The sequence below is a fragment of the Echiichthys vipera genome (genome assembly GCF_963691815.1).
Source record: "Echiichthys vipera genome assembly, chromosome: 3".
Classification (NCBI taxonomy): domain Eukaryota; kingdom Metazoa; phylum Chordata; class Actinopteri; order Perciformes; family Trachinidae; genus Echiichthys; species Echiichthys vipera.
Window position 1 is genome coordinate 28,613,883 of NC_139828.1, and position 21,665 is coordinate 28,635,547.

General features: G+C 40.7%; 1 protein-coding gene across 1 annotated transcript; it reads left to right on the top strand.

Annotated features, from left to right (window-relative positions):
- Nucleotides 1-6,779: 6,779 nt before the first annotated feature.
- brdt (bromodomain, testis-specific) lies at nucleotides 6,780-17,939 on the top strand (the record flags this gene model as incomplete). Its single annotated transcript, XM_083911479.1, has 19 exons — nucleotides 6,780-6,971; nucleotides 7,182-7,319; nucleotides 7,448-7,586; nucleotides 7,831-7,952; nucleotides 8,453-8,803; nucleotides 8,886-9,014; nucleotides 11,168-11,359; nucleotides 11,459-11,625; nucleotides 11,749-12,038; nucleotides 12,157-12,270; nucleotides 12,358-12,495; nucleotides 14,250-14,302; nucleotides 14,434-14,581; nucleotides 15,721-15,791; nucleotides 15,987-16,047; nucleotides 16,117-16,226; nucleotides 17,164-17,357; nucleotides 17,566-17,791; nucleotides 17,874-17,939. 19 exons carry the CDS (start codon nucleotides 6,780-6,782, stop codon nucleotides 17,937-17,939), a joined length of 2,901 nt encoding a protein of 966 aa, XP_083767605.1.
- Nucleotides 17,940-21,665: the final 3,726 nt, after the last annotated feature.

A 21,665-nucleotide genomic window follows, 5' to 3' on the forward strand; every position in this document is an offset into this window, starting at 1 on the left:
CAAAAACAAATAGCTGTTGTTCCTCCTCACATTTAAAGCACCGGGGGGCAGAACCTTTTCCTAAATGACCTCCTCCCTTCTGAACAAGTTTCCTGTCATTGTCAGGGGAACAGACAATGTCAGTATTTATGGTCAGATTCAAAACGCATTTAGGAAATGTGACAATCTGACTTTCCACCCATTCCTTTCACTTTCTCAATTCCCCTGCACATCTCATATTGCATTAAACATTGAGTGCTTTGAAACAATACAACACCTAATATAACAAATAGCTCATGGTAAGCTATGTGGCTAAGTAATGGGGGTTATTGTGTAAAGATGAATTAAATACAGTTCAAAAATACTCAGGCTGCAATTAAATGAATTACATGATTTCCCTTGAACATGCGAAGATGTACGGTTGGTCCTTGGATATAACAGACTGTACTTTTCATCACAGTCTGCACAGCTTCCTGTGTTTGCTTTCAGAAGTGAAATAATATTATGTCACATCACAATGAAAATTCTCTCTTCTCATACAAAACTGCAAATATTTCAGTCAGTCACTTTTGGGTATCAAAAACTTAATCCACAACAACATTCCATATACTTGCTTCTGCCATCAATCTTCTTCAGCAGGATGGTTTAATTTGTGCCCATGGCTCCATCTTGTGGACAAAAGATGTAAAGGATCAATAGACTAGAATAGAATACCATCTTGTACAAATTCAAATTCAAAAAAACTTTATTTGTCCCCGGGGGGCAATTCAGGGAAACCAAAACCAGGGCCCTGAACAAAGCGAGACTTGTCCTGTCTGACCCGAGCCATCCCTTAGCACCTGAATTTAAACTGCTTCCATCAAGACGCAGATGTAATGTGCCCCGATGCAGGACTGACAGATTTAGAAAATCCTGGGTTCCAGTGGCTGTTGGCCTTCTTAACAATTGATAGCACTGTGGTGACTTTAACTCTGTGTTTTCATCCAGTGTGGCACTGTTGCACTTTGTTGATTGATGATTGTTTAGTGTTGTCCCATGTCACTCATGTCGTTGTGTATTGCATCTCTTTTAATTTTTAGCTCTTTGTCATCGTGTGTGTCATTATTGTGCATTTTACTGTTGTTTTTACTGCTGACTGTACTGCAAATTGTCCCCCGGGGACAATAAAGATCTCTTGACTTGACTTGACTTGACTTGAATAGAAGTACTTTATTGATCCCAAGCTGGGAAATTGCAGTTATGTTTTTTGTTTCTTTCTTTCTTTTAGAATAGAAGGAAAAGGATATTAGTCTGTATTAGAGCGAGTCGTCTAAAGTGGTGAATAAGGAAGGGACAGTGTCAAACATTTTAGAGACCCTGCCTTGATGTTAAGACTATAACCATTAGCTTAAATGTGATGAAGTTATATTTTTAATTTTCATCTAGGCAAGACTAGGAGGTCCAAGGAGCTAGATATTAAATTATAAATTAAATTAACTGTTAACTGAATTATCAATTGAAGGTTTGGATTTGTGCTCATCAGTGTTGTCTTTTTTACTATAGCTGATTGATACCAGTCCATACAGGCTGTTATAAGTTTATAGACTAAATGGATTCCACTGTCAATCAAAAATTGATTTATTGATTGATTGATTATGGGTGAGCATGTTTTCTACAAGTTGTATTCCATCATGCTTACAGTAAACGTACACCAAAACTGGGCTGGGCTGTTCAGGATGTCCTTCTTTCCAGCTCACAGGAAGTAAACTCGTGCCTAGTTCGAGTCACCCTGGTAAAGTCCATGTGCCCGCCTCATTTTTATTTGACTCTCAACTGTCCATTCTATCCTAAAGTATTATTCAACTTTTTATAACCCTAAATCGGTCGATCATATTAATGCGGCTATATCGCTTCGCATTCCCCGGCTCATCAGTCCAATAGTAAGCACAATAGTCATGCTACTTGTAGAAAGCGGTTCCTCGCTTGTGTGTGTGTGTGCTCATTGAAGGCGAGTTTTCCGCTTCTGGTTGAGCACGCGAAATCACCGCTCCGCCCAGATTCCCGTCGCATGTTCCTGTCGATGCGCGCAGACACATTGCTCCTCCGCCGCCAGTCGGAGAGTCACCCACACGAGTGGAGGCTCTGCAGTCAGTATTCTTAAAACTCGAAAATCCTCCTGCAGGATCCTTCCGTGACATCGAGTTGAATTTTGTATGAAACTACGCAACACAAATGTTTCCCTAATGCTTCAAAAACATAGGTAGCTACACACTTGCAGGAGACACTGTGGGCTGTATTTTTGCATGAAAGAAACTCTTTCGGGCGCCTTTCTCTGCAGAACAGCAAAATGTAACGTTGACGTTGTTAGTGTTTGACCAATCAGTTCTAGAGCCCCGAGCAGCGGGCTATAAATGCGAGGCAGTTGCCGTAGAGACGGTTGCCACTGAAGATTTGAACGCAAGAGCCCCTGGTATATCTCGTAAGGTAATGCTAGCACAGCAATTCTCACTAACGTTAAATATATGTTTTCAAAAGGCATACGTATAATATGGTAGTTATACTAATGAGTGGAGCACGTGCCAGAGTTGTCAGAAGTTGTGAAAGTGTCCGCAAGATTAACTGCTACCGCTTAGCATGTTAGCTAAGTTAGCATAGGTAAATGCTAACGTAATATGTGAAAATGCACCCGGTAAGTCGTACCGGCTTTATTGTAGTAGATAAAACAATAGTACACACACAGTTGTAATGTAGGTGAAACGCCTCGTTAGTGTACCGACTGACTGTTAGATAGCAAGTAGGCTTAAGTGGCCAAAGTCACCTGGCAACGGCAGTATTTCTCCGAATTGTTCAGCATTTCTCATGTTAGCTAGCTAATGTGACTGCGTCGGCCACCGTTGCGTCATTTTCACAATTTGTCATACGAAACTGAATTAACAGATTTATTTAAGTGTTTTGCCCTCCCGTTTTCATGTCAACGTGCTCTCAGTCGGTACAGTGGAAGCTGGCTAACTTTTGCTAAAGTAACCGGTGGGCGTGGTGGTGGCTTCACGTGTTGGCCTGAACACTGTCAACAGTGCAGCATGCGTTCATGCGTGTTATTAGAAAACAAAGATAAATCCTGAAACGCAATGTAACGGTATGTGTTAATGGTTGACAGGCTTTTGTGGTGTTAATTGTAAAGACAGCCTCATGTACTTTCTTCTTTCTTCGGACTGGTCTCCATTTTAGTTAAGTAAAATGTTCCACACCATTAGGTCTGATGTGTTGACGTGCAGGGCCAGGTTTTTCAGCTGTCTGTGGTTTGATAACAAAATACAGCAGTATACATTTGTATTTTAAAACAAAACCAGAGTACTGTGGAGTGTCTATAATTAAATGTTCACTGCAGAATTGTTGACTGCTGGTTGTTGTCAAGACAACTGCCACAGAATAATAATTAATATTAATAATCATTTTCACACGGCTTAAGTAGACATGCTGACATTTCCATCTTTTTTTGCTCTGTGTATTGTCCACAGTACTCATGTTCATATCTCAAATATGTGATGAAGCCACAAAGTTTTCTATATTGGAGTATTATTGCTGATGACTTATTTTTCCATAGAAACGTTTTTTTACTATTACTTTTTTGTCTACTAATGAGTATTTATATTATCCAGAGTCTGCCAAAGCCTTCCCTTTTGACTGCAGAGAATATTTTGTGGCACCCATCATGATGTGCACCCAAAGAGATGACCTTGATCCCTAGGGATGGGATTCGAGAACCTGTTCCATTTGGGAAACGTTAACAAATTGGTATCAGAATCGTATGCCGAGGAGCTCATCAGTTCCTTTTATCAATACAACAATGACGTCAAACTACGCTGCTGGAAACCTGCAACAAGGAGTCATGGTGGAGAGGTAGAGAGAGTGGCTTCATTTCACAAAGAAAGATGACACCGCAGCTCTGTTTAGACTTGGAGATCTAAAGATGCACTTGCGTTGATACTGTAAATCCCTGGAGGCCTATTGTTTTTCCACACAGAAAATGAATTATGACTCAATATGGGAATTGATGAAGCAGAATTGATAATGGCATTGGTATCAATTAACTCATCAATTCCCATCCCTATATCCATCAGGCAGATTTTTTTGTGTATTTTTGCAATAACAACATCTTTGTATGGCTAAAACCGTTGCTTTGATATTGACTGACATGGCCAATATCCTCTATCCCATTATAGGTCATTTCATACCTCGATAACATATGTCACAATATAGCATGTTTTCTGGGATTCAATCAAGAACTAGTGTATATGAAATAACCACAATTTTGTATAATCCTGTGTGAATTAAATACATGACAAATTAAAAGTACTGAGTTTTTCCCTCATTTTATTAACTGTAGTGCAAAAAGAACAGAAGTTCAAAGTGAAATTATGAAATTAAAAGTGAGACTTTTTACCCGGCTACACACTGTTTACATGCACATGCACGAAAAACAAATCATATCCTCTGAAAATTTGAGATAGTATGTGCTTGTTATTAATTTAGAAAGCACAATTCTGTATCGCCATAACCGGATATGATTTCATCACAATACGATTCTATCGAAAAATGCTAAATTGTCATATTGAATTATCGGCCAGTCATATTTGTATGATTATTCTTCAGCTGAAGGTGGAGTTGAACATCATTTCTATTTCTATCGGAGTTGCATTATGTGACTCTTGAATATTGAATAGTAATAGTTTTACAGTCTTAACAATGATTTACTGCTTCTGTCTCTATCTTTTGGATAACTTTGTCAGTCAGTCCTTTGTGTGCCATGCTTTTAAAGTAGGATAGTGTCACAATTTTTATTTTCTCCTATACCCGTTGCATGTATTGTCACCCCTAATTCTACCAAATTGCTAGCCTGATGTTCTCATAGTGATATGATGGATAAAATAGGAAAAAACTTTACATGTGCTGGAACCAGTAAATAAATGCATTGCAATTTTACCTGATCACTTAACAACTAAATCACTTAAACAACTGATTATTGAAATTGAGTGAATTCTTTTACTTAAACCTCACCAACACCAAACTAGTTTGACCCTAACCACACTCCTATGTTTTCTTCATTGACAAAAGCATGACTATGCTTTCCCAGAATAACGCTTTCTGTATGAAAAAAATGTTTGAACATCAAATTGACCCCCAGTCTTAATCGCTGAAGTGTGGGTCATGTGCTACTTGAAATTCACTTTGCACTGACATGCGCCCAACAAAAGGACACATCTAATTCACTGGACTACAATGGATTTATTCATGTATCAAATTCATGTTTTCTTTTGTCCTTTTCAGACCAACACAATGGAAATAAGCCTAACAGCAAAACATAATTATAAAGTGTATAAACAAAACATCCTTCAGAAGTGTATTATGACCCCAATGTAAATGGATACACAATGAAATAAACCTTTAGCTCAGCCCTCCTTGAGCCATTTTTTTGATATAGCACAGCCCCTGTTTATGGGACGTGCTGCCTCAGTAGGACATTCATATCCCTTGTCACTGTTTAAGTAGCCTGGAAAAGCCAAACATGTTTAATTTCAGGCATGTGCGATTCGTATGGTGATGCCAGGCTACTGTTTTAATGCCTTACTGAAAGTGCTCGTCAGAAACATGAATGGATTTTTGCTGAGCTAAAATTCTGAACGGGACAATTTCTGAGAAATGCTATAGATGGCAGTATTACCTTTGTTTAGCATGAAAGATGTTATTAAGTATCCACTGTAGCTTTTGTGAGTGTTGCTCTCCATTTCACTCACATTTTAAATATGCAGTTAGTGTCTGGGATTTCTTTGGTATCATGCAAAGACAAAGTTAAGGCACAACCAAGAAAACAAAAGTTTATTTATCATTGTAATTTCCTTTTATGTCAGTAAGGGCTTTCCTATTCTGTTAAATTTTACATATTTGGTTTGGTTATTGGTATAAGTATTTCTATACTGTAGTATCTTTTAAATATTTGTACGTTATTTTTTTCTATTATGTCGCACTGTTTTGCTTTTTTGTTGATTTCCTTGTAATATGTTTTTTATTGTGTGCACCAAACACAAAGGTAAATGCCTTGTATGTGAAAATCTACTTGGCAATAACATTCTGGTTCTGACATCCAGTAATCAAATCAGTGATCAATAGCGACTTTTTAATTTCATAGCCAATAAGCAATGTTGAGCATACTGTGATCAATATGTTGTTTGTCCTCAGTCTTGTGTCATGTTTTGAGAGCAGTTGTACCTAACCGAAATCCTCAGTTAGGTACAACAGTCAACACAGTTTTACATCTTCCAATTACATTACAAGTAATGTAAGCAACAGGGTTAATGGCAGTATGAGGTGAATTACTCCAGTGCGGTTTGAAAATACACTACCTACTCTCTGGTTCACCAGAACCAGAAGTGCACACCTCCTCTCCTCCCCTTCACTGGTCGCCAGCCGGCGACAGCCATCCCCAAATTCACTTTCTCTACATTTTGGAACGGGCTTTGTGCACCTGTCGTTTGACTCGCTATATTTGCTTTTTTGTCCACAGTTTAGATAGCTACCCCTTGGGTGCTTGCCCATTCTTGGGGGCAGGGTCTCTGCAGAAACAGGCCCAGACACACTCTTCTAGTCGGTCATAAGTGATGATTGAGAGGAATTGTTTTTGGTTTTTTCACAATGTCATCTAAATTTACATTTTTACTGAAGCACTGGAATCTACTCTTGACTCTGTTTAGGAAAACGTGATAAACACTGAGTCGCCGCAAATCATTCTATAGTGTTCCTCTTCATGTCCTTTGGACAACAGGATGTCTGATGTGAAAGTCTGTCCCACTGTGAGTGGAAACCCCCCTCCACCGGAGGTCATAAATCCCAAGAGCCCTGGACGTGTAACCAATCAGCTACAGTACCTGGAGAAGGTGGTAATCAAAGCTTTATGGAGTCATAACTTTTCGTGGCCCTTTCGTCAGCCAGTTGATGCAGTGGCACTGCGTCTTCCAGTAAGTCACAAGATTGTTGTTGTAGCATCACAGCCCATCTCTCAAATGTGGCGTCTATATTTCATCTCAGTTAATCAATAGTATTTCAGTTTTTCAAAGAAAATTAGGTGCATCCAATAGAGTTTGTCTTGGTGCCTAAGTTACATTACACTGCAATATATAAAGGGATGATTTTTCTGTATTCATGACTGTGTATTTATTGTCTTTCAGGATTATTATACAATTGTTAAAAAGCCTATGGATCTAAGCACTATTAAGAGGCGTCTTGAGAACAGATACTACTGGCAAGGACTTGAGTGTATTCAAGACTTCAACACCATGTTCACTAACTGCTTTGTATACAATCGGGTAAGAGACTTTCATTGTGGATGCTGTCTAACACACCAACGTGTATGTACAACTGCAAAGCAGTCATTTTAAACTGCCCACACAAATAATCTATACATACCGACAAATATATCATTTTCTTTCCACAGCCTGGAGATGACATTGTTTTTATGGCACGGACCCTGGAGACACTTTTTCAACAGAAAGTGTCCAAAATGCCTAAAGAAGAGTGTGAAGTCACAGTAATCGATGCAAAGGAACTAGTGAAAGGGAGAAACACTAATGCCGGTAACTTGCACAGGCCCTTAAGATGTGGTCCAATATTCCTTTTTTTTTTTTTTTTTTTAAATTAGCGTGACATAATGTTGGTCTAAACTGGATTTTAACATTCATTTCAGATGTATTTGACAGTGACAATTAAATTCCCTCCCGCCCACAAATGTTTCCATGTTTGAACTCTGCATGTACCGCCCACTTTTACCATTTTAAAATGGTATTCTTGTGCATGTATTCCCTTGACCTCGTCACACAGGTGCAATAAAGCAGAGATCACTTATGTCAGAAGTTGTTCTCCAGCAGACCGTGACCGTCATACCACCTGATGTGCCTCAACTCATCCCACCCACACAGCTCCCTGCACAAATTGATGCAACAGTAAGTATTTTATTGCTTTGCAAGCAACTTGCACGGTATACATACCGACTTTAAATCATGAAATCGACCGTTAAGTGTGAGAACATGCAGAAAAGAGTAACTTTACTGTAACTATGATTGGGAGTTTATTTCAGTTTATTTCGGTATGAAAAGAAATCAAAATATATGTCTATTTTTTCCATTGGAGTTGGATGCACCAGTAACGGCTCATAATGTGTTGGCATGACTAAGGACTTCAAACACTGCATTCTACCACACTACAATACATTTTCTTTTTCATGTTAGACTTTCTCTGTTGCATGAAATTATTGAAAGCGGTAGATTTTCATAAACTTGAATCATTATGGCATTGTGACCAATATTAAATCACATTGCAGATCCCATGGCATGTGTTTGTGCAACCAAACTTTTAAATGTTAAAATGATTTTCTCCCACTGTTTTAACGTATGTAGTGATGCTACAGCTGGTTTTTATGTGCAACCTTTTTCTGAATAATCAGATTAAAACAGGTTTTAAGAGGAAAGCAGACCCCACAACCTCCACCACCTCAGTCATCAGCAGTAGTGAGGTATTGCTTGCTGAGGAACCTTCAGCACCTTGTACATTATTCTCCAGGAGAGGCAGTGGAAGGCCCATCAAAGCCCCAAAGAAAGACTTGCCTGCCTTTGAGGGCAAGAAGGTCAGAGTGTCTGATCAGCTCAGGCCCTGCAGTGATATCCTGAAGGAGATGCAGTCAAAGAGACACTATGCATATGCATGGCCCTTTTATTTCCCCGTTGATGCGGCTGTTTTGTGTTTGCACGACTACCATGAAATCATCAAACAACCTATGGACCTGAGCACCATCAAGGTAAGATGATTATAATGATGAGGAATAAATGACATCTTCAATGTAAGTTAGATCAATTAACCATAAAGTGTTATTTCCTCAGAAAAAAATGGATCAACAACGGTATGCAAATGCAAAGGAATTCGCTGCAGATGTCCGACTGATGTTCTCCAACTGTTACAAATACAACCCACCATCGCATGAGGTAGTCTACATGGCAAGAAAACTGCAGGTACAGTACAGCTTTGTTTTTAGTTTTTCTTCTATCAAATCACTATAGAAATACTGAAATGTACAATGTGGAAGCTTTTGAAAAACAGTTTCTATTTACTGTTACTCACTAAAATGCACACCCTCAGGGCCTAATACACGTGCTGAATGTATTTTCCTTTTTTATAAATCATTTGCAGACACTGTTATTGGAAGAATTTGAACCCTACATTGTTTACATCCATGTGTGCTTGCTTGCTGGCTCTTTCTTGCCTGTGCTGGCACATTGCTAGATTTCCTGGCATGTTACCAACACCAACTGCTGATCAGTGGACTAGTGTCAAACCATCTGCCGAATGTATATCACATTACCCACATGTAAAAAATCTACCTAAAATGGAAGGAGACCTTTGTCTCTCAGTCCTCTGTTTTTTTTTTCAACAACTGTTCTTATGATCACTTCACGCTTGGCCGGTGTTTTTCTGATAAATCAAAGAAATACAGTGTTAGCTCCGGAGATCTACGGAACATGATTAATAATGGTGCATTACTACACACTGTGTAGTGTATTGAGAGAGGAACCTATCAACCGCCACACTACATTCAAAAACAAACACTGGAACAAACATCACTGTGATCAGAACTACAGAAAACCTCTTTGGGAAAAGGTTTTTATTTTTTATTTTTGCCCATGTTCCATCCGCTAACAGAGGGGGCGGGATTTATCTCCTTAACCGCAACCAGCCATCAGGGGCCGATCTAGATCTCTTAGCTTTATGTTTGGGGAGCTGTCTAGATGTCCATATTTTATATACAGTCTATGGTTTGGTATACTATCCACTGAAATGGGAATCATTCAGTCAGTTGCAGCAGGAAGTTTATCCCCAGTATGAGTAGCTGAATGCAGAAGTTGACATTCAACAAGAGCACTTCATAGGTGTGGTGCACCAAATATTGCTAAAACAGGCCTATACATGCTGTGAATTAGATATATCATTAAGTGAATGGTTACTTGTTCACAGCACTGTGTAATATGAATTGTTTCCAATGTCCATTGTAGCTGGCATACATACACGATGGATTACAACAAACAAAGGATCTGGACCCTATTTACAAACATTTTAAGGCTAATAGTAGGTCCTAACTTGCTGATTTAGAAGTAACTCTTAAAATAAGGGGCGTTTCACTCCTAATTTAAGGACTCGTAACTTTTTAAGATAAGTGTAACTCACAAAGCATTTTAGCGCTAAAAGTAGCTCCTATAAAACGCCACCAAGAGTAATTTTGGAGAGATTAAATGATTGTACGTTTTTTTTAAAGTATCACCTTAATGGAGATGGCATTATGAACGGGGTAGAGTTGGTCAGGGATGCCGTCACATCACCAACCAATAAAAACCACGCAGATTAAAGTTGTTACAACTCTCCGCTATTTGGCAACAGGAAAAATGCCGCTGTACAACGGTCAGGAGGATTTTGCACCAGACAATAAATGCTTAATCCAGACCCCACATAGTGCGGCAGTTCATTCACTTCCCCATCGAAGTGCTTCTATCATGGATTAACTCTGGGACTCTGTGTCTCTGAGCCAATCACTGTGGGCATAGAAGGTATGAACATGATGTCATCCATAGTAACGAGGTCAACCCTGCGCTCCAGTCTTATCTTAGGAGTCCCTCCCACTCCTTAGTAATAGTTGGTCTCAGAGGCTTTGGGAATAGGTTTTAAGACTAAGAACTTTTAATGCTCCTTATGAGTACTCTAAGTGCTAAGATAAAATGTTTTGTGACTACGGCCCCTAAAATGGATTGGGCTTCATTACATTAATAGTAAATGTTCTGTACTGACTGTGTTAATTGACCTAGGCCAGGGGTGGGCAATCCCGGCCCTGGAGATCCACTGCCCTGCATGTTTTAGGTTTCTCCCTGCCCTAACACACCTGAGTCTAACAATAATCAAACTGTGACGAGCATCAGCTGCTTGATAACGAGCACATTATTAGACTCAGGTGTGTTAAAGCAGAGAGAAACCTAAAACATGCAGGACAGTGGCTCTCCAGGGCCCGAATTGTCCACCCCTGACCTAGGCCATTCCTAGGTTGAAGCCTTAAAATCAGTATTATAATTTCTATAAATACTATCTAAAAAAAACAACAACATTTATTTTGTATCAACAGGAAGTTTTTGAGGCCCGATATCTCAAAGTTTCCCAAGAAGCAGAGGGTTGCTCCACACCTCGTCAGCGAGCTGACAAGGGAAAAGAAGACATACTTGGAAGTGTGTCGGAAAGTTCTGAAAGCGAAAGCTCCTCTGAGGCAGAGAGTTCATCAGAAGAGGTGGCCACGCAGCTGGCTCATATAAAGGAGCGGGTTGGTATATACATGCCAGTAAGCGAGCAAATGGCTTTTGAGAAGTGCTTCACTTCAGTGCATGTTACCTAATTGGCTCCTTAATGGCTGGCTTTGCAGTTGAAAGCTGTCAGTGTTCAGCTGAAGAGGATTAAGAAGCCTAAGAAGAAAGACAAGTTGAAAAAGGAAAAAAGAGCCAAAGAAAAGGATATCACTAGACTAAAGCACAAGTCCTCCAAATACAAATCTATTGTAGAAAAAATGGCCAACCGTAAGAGGACTACTTTGTGAGTGAGCCCAGCTTGATCTTTCAGTATGATTTATAATTTACACTAAGGACAAGTAATGTTGAAGTGACTTTTCCACAACATGTGCTAGGGCTAACGGTAGATGTCTTGTGTGTATTATAGGCATGGCAACATAGACAATATTCATGAAGTACCTTTAAAATGTGAGGATGAGGTCCCATCAACACCAGTGACCTACCAGGAGAAAAAGCAGTTGAAATTGGACATTGACAAGCTGCCTGAGGACAAACTGGGCAAGTTGGTGAACATCATTAATGCCAGGGAGTCCTGTCTGAGAGACTCCACTTTAGAGGAGATTGAGATTGACTTTGAAATGCTCAAGCCTTCCACACTGAGAGCCCTGCAGACGTTTGTTTCTGCATGTCTGAGGAAATGCAACAAGAACAATAGCAGTAAGTCCAGCTTAATCCTGCTCTGCTTAAGCTTTCCGCTGTCGGCAAAACCACATTTTTATTAGATTTAATTAGTAACATGCAATTAGAATGGAGAGTTATCTCTTCCCTCCTGCAGAAAAAAAGCTGGCGAAGCCCACAGGAGGAGTGCAGACTGGGAAACCAAAGGATGCCGGTACATCTCGGGTTGCCAGTAAAGAGCAGCACTTGATTAAGAAAAAAACACCATTAGGTAGGATCTGAATTTGATTAACAATTTAACACAGTTAAGAGGCATGGAGTGTATTAATTACGCTTTTCCCTTTTTTTTGTTTAACAGCCAAACCCATGGCGCCTCCTGACCTCGCCTGCCCTTCACGCCTCAGTGAAAGCAGCAGCAGCAGCAGTTCGTCATACAGCTCTGACAGCAGCAGCAGAAGTAGTCACTCTAGCCCTTCTGATAGTGACTCTGAATCAGGTTAGCTGCTACCCCTTACCCTGCCCTCCCATACCTTTGGTTTACCCTTCCCTTCCCTTTTTGCTTAAAATAAGAGATATGGCATAATTCACCAGGGGGCCTTACATTTCCAACCTTTCTCTTGGTTGCACACCAAATTTTAAGTTGTTTAATATTTTTGCACATTCATCAGGTGTTTGCTCTGTTTTTATTTCACACACCCTTTTTAATGATCTGTCTATATATAGAATAAATGTTAATCTCTGTCCCAATAGGCGTGTTTCCATTAGCCCTGTAGAGTGGCCCCCCCTGGAAAGTTTCCGGGCACGCCCTCTCAAATGGCCTTTCACTCCCCGTGTTTCCAAAAAAGGCCTGAGAGGGATTTACGAGACTCCAGAGGTGACATAACACTCTGAATGGGTTTAGATCACTGGTGATCAGCGGATCAGTGATGCAGCGGTGCGTTCTTCCTCAAAAGAAATACAGAATAGTTGTAGTTTGATTTAGGGTGGCCCTGTATGATTCACAACGTCACAGAGAGCTGAGAGCTACATCCAATCACTAACCGGGTATATCTCAGGGCACAAAATAGGCCCTGCTCTCTGATAGGGCCTCTTTCTATCCCGTCAAACGGCCTCCTGAGTGACTCACGTGCAAATTGTGATCTATGTGGTCTTTCTCGTTCAAACGTTTTCGACAAGATAGACCCGCCTCATTCAGAGTAGTCGACCATAGTGGAAACGCACCTATTGACATCTGAGACAATTATAGTAAAATATTTGCTATAAATAATAATATTTTTTGTTGAATTGTAGTGGACTAATGTATGTATGCTATGCTGAATCAGTGGCAATGATAAGTCAAAGACATTTAATAACCACACCCAACTGTGGTATCACAGTTAACTGACACATTCTGGACTTCTACACTAAACTATACTAACATGCCCATATGTACGGTCCATTGAAACAGTTTCATTCCTTTTTCAGTTGGATTCATTCCTTCTGTTCATACCGGCCCCCAAGAGATCCCCTCCTACGTTCTTCTCATGTAGTTTGGCATCTGCCCTCAAACACAGAAGTTCCCAAATCCCGTTGTTTCTCCAGTAAGACATTTTAGGCAGCATCTTAGGGTGCACTCACATTTGGCCCAGATGATCGGTGCCGTGCTTTAGCATCATTGTCCCTCTCCCCTGTGGCCCTCTGCACGGCCTGCCCTCACATTATATTACTTGAAAAGATCCGGGCAGCAGCACGATTGCTTCTTGCATATGTCATCACCCGTTTTAGTTTCTGTTTTGTCCAACTGTTTTTAAATATTTTCATCGGACTCAATCTGCAATAAACATTCCTCCTCCAAATCAGACCACCTCTAACCCTTCAGCGGCATCTTTTTAAATGTTCATCGCAGGGAACGGTAGTCAGGACCACCGTCAATGCTCGTGTCAGTACGCTATTCACACATGTACTAAGGAGCTGGCAGGGTAAAGTCTGTTTGATGTCTGGTCTGACTGATTCAGACATTTGCTTTCTCATGTACAGCTTCTCTAGGTAAGGCCTAGATAAGTTCAGGGTTGCAGTGTACAGTATGTGTGAAATAGGCTTCACTCACACCAAGGAGGTATCTTTCCAAGGTACAGGGTTTGGGAAGTGGAAAGCATTTACTGTGATGCTGTGACTGATCCAGTTTGAGACTTGCCAACCAGTTTGTTACTTTACACTCTATATTGTTCGTGCTTCTGTAGACTGTCGACTTTTAATGCGCTTATCTTTCAGTGAAAACAAAGAAGCTGAGAAGTAAAGACTTTTGTCAAAAAGTGAAGATGAAGGTAAATCCATTCAGTGTTTGCTTACTGTAATCAAGAGATTCATTGTAATACAGCCTTGCTGGTTACAATGGAAAATAAGAATGTCATTTCTTCTTAAGTCAAAGGTGACTCGTGCTTGCTGGGGCAAACAGATATTGCCGACAAAAGATTTGAAAAAAGCCTCAGTCAAGACCTGCCAGCCTCCTCCTGCTGTGCAGTCTTCGGTAGCAGAAGCCAAAGGCCAACCAACACACCGTAATGCAGACCCGACCAGTGATGAGCTGGCTTTATTACCTCCAGGTACTGATAACATTTCAGGGTTCTTAAGGGTACTGGAAATCCTTAAAACACCTCAAGGCTAGAAAAGTGCTGGAATAGGTCACATAGGATGTCAAGCCTACTTACAAACAAGTGACACATTTTAAAACGTGTTTTAATTTGTCACCCTTCTGTAGAGTGATATCACATTTATAGCACAATAGCATTTAATTGAATGTGATTAAGAAGTCCAATAATCAGTATACTGCATGTACTGTATATACATATGTAATTAGTAGTGGAAAGGCTGGAAAATGCACCTTGAAATGCTTGAAAGTGCTTGAATTTGACTTTGGAAAATATTAAGGAATCCTGATATTTGTCCCTTTTGCCCCTTGACTAAGAGGGAAGTAAAAATTGTCAAAAATGCACATTTATTTCCTTTACAGAGATATGCAGGATCTTTCTATTAAAAATAGGGATTTTCCTTAAAAACATGGCAGTCTTAGGCACGGGAAAAAAATTCTGTCCCCCTATGATTCAGCGTTTATCAGTTCAAATAAATGTTTATTGTTGCTCTTTATGTTGCTAAAGTGAAACCTTTGAGTCCATTTCAATGGACATTTACTAATTCGTGCATTTACACTCAGGTTAGTTTTGTTTTTTATTCTGCATGAGCCTCTCATTCTTTCCCAGCCTTTAGTAGCAGTGGCTTTCAGCAGCTTCTGAGACGTAGTGCCAGACCAGCATCAATACCTCCCAAAACCCCTGTACTCACACTTTAGCTTCGACAGCTCCTATATATCAACTGTACACCCTTCCACCGCAGTATGAGACGCTCAGAGAAAATGCTCCAGTAGTGAGAGCAACAAAGTCTGCGTCGTCATTTCTCCCTCACTGATGTGGCTCCACATGCAATGAACCTCCCGCCTGATAACCCCAGGCTGCCTGTAATTGTTCACTTTGCTCACTTACTCTCAGTTCTAATAGAGCTGTGCAGGAAAGTAAGGGACCAGTCAATTACCGCCCCTCTTACTTTCCATCTCATGTTGCTTCTTCCTGCCTTCAGTAGATTTTACAGTAGAGTATCTCTTGCTGTAAGTTTGTATGAACACAGTGGCTCCTTGCCTCTCGTGGTATTAATATATTTAACATCATATGTGTCCTTTACCATTTGACAGATTTGTCTGCCATTTTATCCCCCATGATATCTCCAGGAGTGATGCTGGACTGGGCTGCCGGCAGATTTGAGGTACTTCTGATGAAACGGCAAAACTTCACACTCAATTCAAAATCATCATTGAAAATCAACAATCACACGTGACAATTGTTAAAAAGTCAATTTGGACTTGAACTTGAATGTGACTTGAAAATTGTGGATATTTTGGCTGCATTACTGTTAAACATAGGATTTTATATGTTAAAACGAAATCTCTCATTTCATCAGGGTCCAGTGGTGTCCCCTGTGAGAGACAGCCCACTGCAATCCAAAGATGAGACCAGGTCCAGTAAGTCACCGGAAGACCCAGACTCCGTTCTTTGAATAACTAATACTTTAGCAGAACACTTATTTTCAGAGTGGCTGTCAGATTTCAGATTCCCTGAGGATTTGCCTGACTGTCAGCTGACTGACACCAACACAGCAAGTATATCTGCTGAAGAGGAAAAAACCCAAGTTCCCAAAAAGGTTAGCATTGTTTAACTAAGTTTATAAGTGCACATGATCTGTTGAACGATTGTGTGTCTACCAAAACATGCTTACATGCTTTGATGTTCAAAAACCACCTTTTCTCATAATGCCCATGGCTGCTGCACTTGTACTCACCCTCTCTCTGAGACACTCTGTTTTTAGCTCCTGTTTCTTTAAGACCCCCTCCTGAAAAAACCCACTCTGCTCCGATTGGTCTGTGTTTCTGGGACCCAGGGTCGGGCTCGGGCAGAGAATCTAAACTCTAATGCTACACCATAGACTGTATAAAAAAATGGATGTAGCATACCTGTCGAGGTCCGTTCCCTCAACTTGATCCAATCGTCCTCGCCTACGAGAGCTGCCATCTTTTCAGACTTTGACTCCGCCTCATTTCCTCTTACCAAAAAAGGGCATTGATGTGACGTTGGGGGGAGGGAGGTACGCTCATCTGGCTGACGTATACCTCCGGGATGAAGTGAGGGCCAGAGGCTAGCTGTCACTCAGGAGGCTGCGTCCCTAATTATTCATAAACTTTAACGTCTAATAAAATCAAAACTAGCCTGGTACAAAAAAAAATCACCACCCTCAATGTTGTCATGGAGATATGACCTAAACATACAGACTAGATTTTTTTTTTTGTACCAGGTTTGATTATTGTTTAATTATACTGTTTAACATGGGGGTCAATGAGGAACTGCCCCTACTGGACACTCTGAGAACTGCAGATTTTGGCCCTTCCGTATTGGATCAACCAGGAAGTCGCTGTGGTGGGGGCTTGGCTAACACCAGTGCTTAATAGTATAACAATACAATAACAATAAAACTAAGATGAATTCAGTGAAATAAGTCAACTTAAATTGAAAATGAACACCACGCCTGATATTGAAAGAAAAATAGAAATTGATAAATCAACATGGTGATTTGTCTTGTTTAGGACATTGTTCTGAAAAATGCTGAATCTTGGGCAAAACTGGTGAGGCAGTCCGTCACTGCAGCTGCTATCAAATCCTCAAAGTTGAGCTTCCAGCAGTTCCGTAAGGCTGCCATAGAAAAGGAAGAACGAGAAAAGGCCCTGAAGAAGAAACAGATGGGAGACACCAAGGAGACGGAGGCTTCTGGAAAGACCAGGTATGCAGCAAATGCAACAGATTTGCTTTAGGAAAAAAAAAATCCCAGACAAAACCGCTGCTTAGATTCAAAAGATACCAAGACTACATTTCCAGCCTAATTCAGAATATTCTAATCCCAGTTTTGGAAGAGTGCTAATCAACCAAATCAGTATTTCTCTTTAAAAGCTTGCTGGATGATTTTAAAGAGGGACATTCTCCTCCTATAGCTTACCAGGCCCATGTAAAGAAGAAACCAACCCACAGCCTACTAAGGAGGATCCTAATTCTCCAGAGAGCATCTGTACACATGCTACCCTCGACTCTCCTAAAGAAGATGAGCAGCAAAAGCCAATATCCCCCTTAGAAACACGACCCCTAACCCCAGAATCCTTGGTGAATAAGGAAAGGGAGATGGCCCGCAAAAAGGAGCAGGAACGTCGCAGGAGAGAGACTGTGAGTATCCCCATCCATGGTTTCTTTTGTTGTGGTGGTATTGGTAAAATGGCATTTTAACAACATATCTTTCTCTTTATAGATGTCTGGTATTGACATGTCTATGCAGCGGGACATCATGACCACATTCGAGCTTAACCTGGACTAAAAAGAAAATGAGATTTACTCGAAAACAAAAAAAACCTCTGTGCAAGACTTGTGTCGTCTCAGAGCTGTTCCTTCTGTGGCATAAAAGACAACTACGCAAAACAAATGTTTGTTCTTGAGACTAGAAAATTAAATTCTAATTGTGGAAAAAAAAATATATGTATATATATAACGGGTCATGCCTGTAATTTGTGTTTGAAATGGTTGGTAAATGTCTGACTGTTGAGAGGACTGGGGTGACGCACTGTCTAAATTCAAACCTGAATCTTTCGTATGTGTTTTTCAGTTCTTCTCCCAGCGGTGTATGACAAGCTGATTAATGCATCCATACACTGTAGTTAAAATGCCACCTGGTCTTGTTTGCCTGAGTGTGCAGTGTTGTTAAGTTCTTCTGTTAAATGATCTCATTTATTGATCCCTTAGCACCTTTTTCTCTTTACCCTGATTCAGATACACTTAATGTAGGCAAAACACTGGTTTGTTTATGTTACATGCACATGTGACTTTTGTTTCTTTGGATACATTTTTGCACAAAAGTAAATTTATATTTTGACTACTTTTTTTTTTTTGCTTGACTACTTGAAAAATGCCATAAAGGTGTTGACTGTACACGCACTGCACTTTGTTGTTCATACAGTTCTGGCTGTTCCAAAGTTGCTTTTGGAGATTATCAACACGTTCTGTATGTTACAGTTTGTATATGCTAAATAAATAAGAATTTATTTTCTTTTTTCTTTTTTTTTATTCCAAACAATAAAGCTATTTTCACCAAGCAACCGGCACCACTTCATCACTACATCCACTTATAATATATGCCACACTTCTGATGCAGTTTCCCCACAACCCCATCTAAGTGAACTGCAAGAGGCCATGGTTCTCTATGCTAATGTACATATATATATATATATATATATACACTCACCAGACACTTTATTAGGTACAGCATGGATAGAACATCTGCTTTATACTTGAGGTACACCCTGATATGGATTCGACAAGGTTCTGGAAACATTCCTCAGAGATGTTGGTCTGTATTGACCTGATGGCACCACGAACACAAGCAAGAACACACCTGATTCGACTTATTCAACCAACTGAATGGCCTTCACACAGTTGGATTTGTTGGATCAGGTGTGTTCTTGTTCGGCTGGAATAAAAACCTGCAGCCACAGCGGCCCTTTACTGGATTAGTTTGAGACACCTGCATTAGGCACTTTATGCAGCGACGGCTACGGCCTTCGACAAACATTCCAATTGGTTGTTGACGTTGTAGCCCCACTGTCTACTACCGGAAATCGACTGGTTTTCCATACTGTCTACAACTGCAATCTTTTCTTGAACGTCATAGCCGTCCCCTCAACTACCGCTGCTCTAAGTCTGGATTCTGGTCAAGAGAACTACTGCTCAAAGGATATTTTCCTCTTTTGCGGACCGTCCTCTCTAAACTTTACTGATGCACTCTCTGAATTAGTTGAAACCAGCCCGTCTGGCACCAACACGGCCACATTCAAAGTCCCCTACATCCGCTTTCTTTCCCATTCTGATTCTTGGTTTGAACTTCAGCACATCGTCTTGATCATGTCTACACGGCCAAATGCATTGAGTCGCCGCCATTGGCTGATTGAACAGGTGTACTTAATAAAGTGACCAGTGAGTCTATATACACACTGTACATATAATTAATTAATTCATTCATCTTCAACCGCTTGTCCCCGTCGGGGTCGCGGGGGGCTGGAGCCGATCCCAGCTGACATCGGGCGTGAGGCGGGGTCCACCCTGGACAGGACGCCAGTCTATCGCAGGGCACATAGAGACAAATAGAAACATTCACACCTACGGGCAATTTAGAGTCATCAATTAACCGAACATGTGCACGTTTTTAGATAGTGGGAGGAAACCGGAGTACCCGGAGAAAACCCACGCAGACAGAGTTATCTCAGGACACTTTACAGAGTAGGTAAAGACCACACTCTATGACTTCTTCATGATTTACATAGACCCAACAATTCCCCCATAGAGTACTGTGGCAACGAAAACCTTCCCTTTAACAAACAGGGACGTGGGACAGATCCAGCTGTGTGGAGGACGGACATCTGTCTGCACCGGTTGGGGAGGAAGAAAAGGAGAGAGAAAGAGAGAAAAGACGGACAGATGGACAGAGAGAGACAAAGACAGAGACAGACACACTTCCAGTAACTATGATAATATCTATAATAATGTGAATATGACTTATATGTTATGGCAGAATTAGTAACATGTACATATGTACATATATCCACGTATAATTAAAGACCTTATCTGTATTATTTGAAAATGATTTACTTCGTGGTCCCCATGTGGCAGTGTCAAGCAACATACAGTATAGGCTACCTCTATGTATCATGTCCTTTATTTAAAGGTTGAATATGGACAATGAGCAAAACATCTATGTCTCAAGATCTTATTCACAACAAAAAAGAATTCCAGCAGTCAGTTGCCAGGTTTGTTGCACAGTGTGTCAGTGATCAGCCTGTTCCATGTCAGTGATGAATCAAACAGGGGAACCACTCATTTGGACTAATCCATTCATTTAACAACAGTATTTAACATTAGCCAGTCTTCAGCTCTAGTCTTTCTGTGAGTGCTGTGGAATCCATTAGCTAGCTCTCAACTCAGAATGATTCCCTGTTCCTGTAGCAACAACAGACAAACCTGGCAACCAGCAACGCCCAACGCTATTGGCTGCTACAATGGAAACAGAACGTGACAGAAAGTCATTGTCAAACCCATCAACAAAACAATGTAAATATTAACTCAGACTAAATATATATTTTCATGGTAAGGGAATCCTTTCATTCTGTACCCCTCAAATACAGCTTTCAATAAATATTCTACATATTCAAACTTGACATAGTTTAAAATAACCAGATTAATAGTTCAAGGGAAAGCATAACGCTTTGCTTTACGCCCCATTTTAATATTTGAATTATTTAAATAACACTATTACTTATTAATGTCTAATATGGGCGCTGAAGAGTATAGGCTACAAAGGCGTTACATTTCCAGTCACGTGAGGGATCAGGCTAATTCCAAATTGCTTAACGAGGTTGTTATTGTGTGTGTTATCTGGTGTGGAGCTCTAACCAAACCGCTGTGCTGCGCGGCTGTGTCTGCTTCGGTGCAGCGCCCGATAAAAGCGCACCTGCTGTGACCGCATTACAGCTCATTCAAATATGAATGCGCTACCCAACAACAACAACCAAAACCTGCCAATGACGCCGCGTGACGGCCACTTTTATCGTTCAAGAACTTGCCTTGTGAGACAATTAAAAATATAATAATAATAAATATCTGGAAATATTCAGTATTAAAGGGCATAATAATGAGCACGTGCACTGCGGTGTAGTTGCCATAACAGCGGGTGAAGCCGCGGTGCCTTGCCCTGATTGTGGCTCTTTCTCTCTTCTCAACTGTGCTCAAATCGCCGTCGAGTGTCCTACAGCTTGAACTGGGACTCGCCTTATAGTCAACAACACCGTCTCCCGCTAAACAAGCGCCGCTGTCACACGCACGCGTGAAATCTGACGTGATGCTCTTGTTGCCACCGTCCCATTCAAGCGTGTGTCGGGATCCTCCCTTCAGACGATCGTGCGTATGCGCCGGGAGCGACACGGCGGCATTGTCGGAGCGGCGTTTAAGCGGAGAGCAGCGATTAACAAGAAGACCTCCGTAGGTAACTTGATCCGGA